Here is a 6900-nt window from a genome sequence, read left to right as displayed (position 1 = left end):
CTATTTCCCGTGACTTACAAAAGGATGCAAACCACCCGGTCCTACAAGTGGCATACAAAGGAGTTCATGTTTAAAAAATAATATACCAAGGGGTGCTCCTATCCATGCACTGTAAATCAACGGACCTGGTAGAGTAGACAAAATGGCCACTTTGAGAAGCCAGCTCAGCAATCCAGCAGTATAAAACACCTTGATGTATATCCTGAGTCTTCACAAATCTTGGCATGTGTGTGGACTACAGTAAAACGGCACAGGGGAAAACCACACGACAAGACGACAAGTCATTCAAAATCATATTTCAATGGGGGGGATTTCTAATGTGATAAATGTCTGGGAGTGTCTACAGCTTAGATGCTGCTCTATAGGCGAGGAGAGGGGGAATAGTGAAATGGAGAACAGGGAGGATTATGGGAAACAGAGTGATTTGTGGCGATGGCGCTGAATTGGTAAATGTGTTTTATAAAAACAGAAAGGCTCAAGCACACAGACGGTAACATGTCAGGACAGTGACAGGTGCGGGTTAAAGCAATGGTGGCTTTCCCTCCGGGCTTTTTGGTTAATCTCCGTTTTAATGAACGGTTAATCGTAAAGAAATAAATACTAAATACTCTAACCTTTGTAACACAATTGTCAACATCACAGAGCTAAAACAATTTTTTGCAACTAAATAAAAAAAACAAAAAAATTCAAGGAAAGCAATATCTTTACATAGTAAACACGATGGATTGATAAATCTGTCACTTTTTATTTCCCCTGGAGGTGTACATCAAAAAATATATGTTACATTGTACACAGCGTGATGTCTTTGAGAACGGTGGGGAAACCCCCCCTACTCCGTCCTAGGTCGCTTCAGGGGAGTTAAGTGTCATTGTTCCAGGGTCACGACCTCCACCGCCTGGCCGTCCAGTGTGACAGTGTTATCGATGCGTGTGGCAACAGGAGCCATGGCAACTTGAACGGGCCGGTTACCCTGGGCAAGGCTGGTCACTACCGTCTGGTACATGCTGACTGGGATCTGGACCAGACCTGAGGAAAAGAAGGGTACCATATTGGCTTTACATACACACACACACACACACACACACACACACACACACACACACACACACACACACACACCGTTATCTAGTGTTAACTCGATGCAATATGTTCCTGAATAAAACTTCAACTCACTCACTCACACACACACACACACACACACACACACACACACACACACACACACACACACAGCTGTTCGTTCTAAACAACATCTTTTTTCAACCTTTATAATGGGACCCTATCGAGCCAGCCTTGAGTGTACTTTCTACTAAATTCACACTGTCTAACACTACATAGTGTACATATATTATACAGACCCTTTAGCTACTACTGCTCTCACTCACATCACAATATAAGCGATGTGATGTATAGTTTTTGAGATATGAACATGTTTGGCACAGCTTCTCAGCATGTCATACTAGTTTCTGCAGTGGCACCCGGAAGTACTTTGTTGTTGTCGTGATGTCAGGCTGATTGGTCCTATACCTATATATATATATACCTATACACTGCCTGCACAGGCCTTTCTCACATCGTCATGGTCAAGGCTTCTGCGTTGAGAAAGCGGTCTGGCCTTCACTAAATCTCCCCACTCCCTGCATGAAATGAATGTTGGTGAAGTACAAAGTCTTGCTAAACTGTTTTCATTGAGCCCTGAATCTAAATCTAAACTAGAGAACGGCTACAAGTTCTTTACCTAAAGTTCCCCCTTCCATCACATAGGCATCAGTCAACTTTACTCGTCCGCTACTAGTGTTGTTGTTGTTTTGGTTGGATTGGTGTGTCAATAAGTCCCAAAAAGAAATTTGCCACAGGAAGTTGTGCTGCGCCGGTATCTCAACATGGACGCTGCTACCATGATGACCTGAAAAATGGCCCAATTATGGATGAATGCCAAACAAGGGTCAATGGACCATTTGATTATCTCAATTATTGTTAATATCGCAATGTTTCATACAGCTGTTATTTTGCGGCGCAAAACCATCCTATTCAAAGCTTGTTGATTGAGGATGCAGAAGAGTTACAGAGAGCAAGAGTGCCGACAAATACTCCATCAGATACTTGAACTGGTGCTTTGCCTTCATGTGAGAGCGAGACGACGGCTGAGTCCAGGTAGCGGTGTGCGACAGAGAGGCGGCCATGTTACAGACACGGCATTTCTGAACAATGGTCCAATTGAACCTCAGCCCCTCGCCTCCCCCGTGCCCAGCTGTGTGTCTCTGCCTGGGGATTACTGCTGCAGTCACGTGGGCCCACAAGCTGTCAGAGTGTCACAGGCCAGGCAAGAAGGTCAGCCTCACGCCTGCTGTGAGCTAAGATGCCTCCATGCTTTATTTGCACTTAACACAAGTGGAACTAGGGAAGCACGATATATCGGCAATCACATCGCTATCGGCCAAAATGTTCATATGGAGGGGAAACAAACAATGCAGTAAATCAAAGACTTCTGGGCTTTTCCAAATGGTTTAGAAATAAAGAAAGACATTACGTTTCAAATTGTTTACATGTTTTTCAGTATGTACAAAATTTGATTATTATAGAAACTTGTTTTTATACAGACCATATCGACATCAATGTTAATATCGGTTATCGCTATCAGCCAAAACTCTCATATTGGTGCGTCCCTACATGGAACCCTTTCAAATATACGTATAACCCAAGATAAACGGCTGTTGCAGTGTTCGGAAAAACACTTGGTAGCCACAGTCTATGAAGATGTAGATGTGAAAAAAAGAAAAAAATTGATATAGGCCCCTTGGTCGGGTTAGCTTATAATTGTTGGCCCTCTAACGCAGGCTCTTGCTAAGTCCACTTGCCAGTGCTTGGTGACAGGGTGGAGTTGTGCTGATGTAGGTAATTGTGATTATGGAGGAGGGCTTAGGGAGTGGGGCATAGGGCCAGCAGGCATAGTGAGGCATGGACACAGCACAGTCACTGAGTCAAGTACCTCATTACTAAAGACGTTAAGGGCCGCGCCTGGTGTGTGTGTGTACTTCATTACTAAAGACGTTAAGGGCCGTGCCTGATGTGTGTGTGTGTGTGCGTGCCTGTGTCAGTGAAGGGTCTCTACACAAGCCAATCAGTGGCGTCTGGGCGAACGCACTTCAAACGCTGCTCTCCACTCCTCTGTAGCACTATAGTGATTAGCTAAGGTCAACAGTGAGGAGCAGGACTGGCTTTGGCAGCTTCACTGGCTGCTGAAGAGAGCTACTGCAGCCCAATGCCTTGCCTCATTATGGCTAGGCCAGCCACAAGGCTGTGGCTTTAGATTGATTCAATAACTTTCATTGACATGGGGATAATAAACTCATCAGTGTAGTCTACAGACTGCCATGCTCTACCTATGTTTTTACCTTGTTGCACTTTCTGTTATCCACCTCATTTTTCAATGCCCCGCTGTAAAATGATTATGGGTGCAACGTCCGGTCTAGAGCATGACTGATTGTTGCAGCTGGTTGTTAAAGTGTAACTTACCCAAAACACTTTTTTCAGCTTTTAACCAATATACAGTATATGACTTTGGGGGTGGTGGTGTGTGAATAATTCTGGTCAGAATTTCCACATTTGATCATTTGAGACCAAACTGTTGCCATTGTACCATTTGTATCATTTCAGCTGCATAGGTGCCCTCTATGGGTTCAACCCTGCTTTTTTTTGCCCTCAAAACTGCACAAAATATGGTACAACCTGACGTCACGTTGTACCAAAGACTATGGGATTTCAAGATAGTTACTCCCCTACTCCCCCTGTACCCTTTCCCGGCTCCTCCCATGATGTCACAAGCATTTTCCTACCAATATGGCGCCACAATACACACAGCTCATTGGCTGTTTGTGTCACTTGAGCTGTTAATCACCTGTTCATTGATTGCCTGTTATTTTCCTACCAAGATGGCCATGTGGTGATGTAACATAATACTATCAATAAAAGCCACTATAATCATAAATAGAAATAAAAGGAAGGAAATGACATTGTGTTGCTATAAATCATTCCCAACCTTGTTCATACTAAGGAGCCCTAATTTAGTTCACATTGGGGCCATGGACCGCCCCAATGTGATGAGATTTGGTTTCTCAGATGCAAATCAGATTTTTTTTTTTTTTTTTATGTAGCCTAGATATGATTTTGTCCAGAATTCCATATATATTAGGTTGAGAGACAACAGAGAATCTTGGAATCCTCTCAATGACCACTGGTGGTCCCCTGACCCCACATTGAGAACCACTCAACCAGGAGGAGGGAGGGGGAGAATGTTGTGTTTGTGCTGCGGCCAGCTGCAGGCTACTCGCTAAACGGGTCTTGCGCTAAACGAGAGGAAAAGGCAGAGGGTGATTCTTTCATGGTGCACTGCACCTTTTGACATGAATCATGAAAACCCCCCAAACGAAAATTAAAAACGGACTTCATGGCGGTGTAGAGGACAAGTTGGACAAGTTAATAACGTGCAGAAATCTCCCATTGTGATTACATTAGAGCGTGTTCAGAGCGGTTTGTCCTGGGTTTGTGTTCTGCTGCGGCCACCGGCCGATAACCTCGCGTTAACGATCATTACATGGGAGTCAATGGCAATAAAGTAGTTTGCCATTGAATGACCAAATTGATATAACTTTCAACCATTTTGAGCAACGCTGTTTTCATACAGGCCACCAGCGTTGGCTAGTTGTTGATATTTATAAAGATTTTGTAGCTCTCATATAACTTCTTTTTTAGGCAGTGGGCAAACTGTCATGGCGTTGATTTCCGGTAAAAAAATTCCTGACCTGAGCACAGCCAAAGAGTATAGTGAGACAAGAGGCGACGTTCACTTCTTGGTTTTTCCCATAGGTTTTTTCAAATAAGCAGCATGCCGTTTTGTCACATATCTGGGGGGGTAAGTCCCCCTTTAACGTTACTTGTTGGCAGAGGGTCTGTGGCGCTCGTACTCAGCGTATTTCCTTGTCAAACTCCGACGCTGAAAAAAAAACGTATTTGAGGGAATGTAATAATGTTATCTATCACATCCGCTAACCTGTTGCTCTTTGAACAACTCGGGATATTTATCGGCGAGATGTTTTTGCCAAGCTGGACGTGATTTGCTCCCTTTGCCTGCAGCTTTGAAACATCGTTTACAGACGGGCGTCCGTGTCAGCAACGTAACGGGGGGAGGGGGCTGGGAGGACTACACCGGAAGAAGCGCCCATGCAGCTAGGAATAAGGTGGATATGGGAGTCACATTGTTCAGTATTTAGATCTTTAGGTGAAAAGCATCTGTAGGGTTAAATGTGAAGCAGTCATTGGAAACTAGAGGCCATATTGTGGTGTAATGCTAAGACTAGTGAGAGAAAAGGCTTCCACAACATAATTTCTTCAACTCTAGATATAATCAGCTTTGGTGCTTAAATATATACTTCACTTCTAAAGAGTATAGGGATGTTGTACATATGCTTGAATGTCTTTAATAGTGTATATTATTTTGAGTGTGTATGAGTGTGCATGTGTAGCTGGCCCAGTGCGCTGACAGCTGGCCCAGTGATTAGACCATGGCCTGATAATGGAGTGGATCAAAGCTTTTTATGTGGGGCCCTTGGGGATCTGCTCATACCCCTAGGCTAGTGTACTGTGAGTGTGTGTCCCACTATAGGACAGTATTGAACAGAAGAGATCAGAAAGAAGAAAAAGATTGACAGCTTGACGATAAGTGTGTGTGTGTGTGTGTGTGTGTGTGTGTGTGTGTGTGTGTGTAAGCTGCCTGCAAATAGGTGTTATAGGCAGGCAGCCTATAACAATCTGTAATAATCTCATCTAATAATCTGTTTGGCCTATTACTTGATACTACCTGTCTCTTTAAGTTTGTTAACCTAACAATGTTAATGTCTTACCATTTTACAGTACGATGACAGATAGGAGTGGGTGAGTGGGTGATTTGGCTCACAGATCATATATAAATGTGGTTTTGATGGAATCTACAAATTGGTGTGTCTAACAATAGTGTGTTTTTTCCTTCTTAGTGAGTTTGTCTACCTTCATTCTACATTAGGCAATCAGTCAGTCATCAGTGGAGTAGCTGTGCCAGCAGGTCTGAGCTCCACCCTGCGCATACTGACTGAACAGATGCTTATAATGGCTGCTGAAGCTGGCCAACAAGCATGTGAGGTTGTCACACAAACTGCAGGCTTGGGACTGGGATCCGATCCCAATAGACCGGCGCTGTCACATTGGGGACATGCAGGATACACGGGGTTGACAACGGGGTCATGCAGCTAACGTATCATTACGTTCATGTGTGACTCTCTCCGCAACCAAATCTACCTATGGCTACAAAGAAGCTAACCTTGACCTTGATGAAAAGAAGGACGAGTATTGCTATGACACACGCACACAAACACACACACACACACACACACACACACACACACCATCTGTCACACAGCTACACAGCTACACAGTAGATTAGAGTGTACCAGCTCAACGGCCACGACTCACTGGTACCAGAGTAACCAGCAAAGCTTAGAGAATATAACACACATTCTAAACGCCATTGGCTAGAGAATACAAAGACACATGGCAATTAGTAAAGATGCTGTGTTAACACAAAGCCAAATTAACATTTGCATTTGCTTGTCTGTTGTTGTATTTCCCTCTGTAGTTACTCACAACACAACACAACACAACACAACTCAACACAACAGATAAACTCCTTCACAGACATTCCTAACTCGGTCTTGAATGGTAATTTTGAGTCTCAAACTGCTTAAATAGGAGGAAATAAATAGATGTGCCAATTAAAGCTAACGGTCTTCGACATGTTATGATTTGCATATTCATCCTCTCCACCGGTTGATTTGAATGCCATATAGAAAAATGATCTGGACAGGAGTT

At 43.6% G+C, this 6900-nt stretch overlaps 1 protein-coding gene across 4 annotated transcripts in view; it reads right to left on the bottom strand.

Moving 5' to 3' along the window:
• The window catches only part of nrf1 (nuclear respiratory factor 1), a 32888-nt gene that overhangs the window by 122 nt on the left and 25866 nt on the right, over positions 1-6900 (bottom strand). For all 4 annotated transcript variants that reach the window (XM_083656715.1, XM_083656717.1, XM_083656716.1 and 1 more), the window contains one exon: positions 1-1053. This exon is cut by the window's left edge and continues 122 nt beyond it. In XM_083656715.1, the coding sequence (XP_083512841.1) occupies positions 866-1053 (188 nt within the window). In that variant the 3' untranslated portion in view covers positions 1-865. The remainder of the gene's footprint in view (positions 1054-6900) is intronic.

Source organism: Poromitra crassiceps, assembly GCF_964638095.1.
Source record: "Poromitra crassiceps genome assembly, chromosome: 2".
NCBI lineage: Eukaryota > Metazoa > Chordata > Actinopteri > Beryciformes > Melamphaidae > Poromitra > Poromitra crassiceps.
The sequence above is the reverse complement of the archived record's forward strand: the minus strand, read 5'-3'. Positions and strand labels throughout refer to the sequence as shown.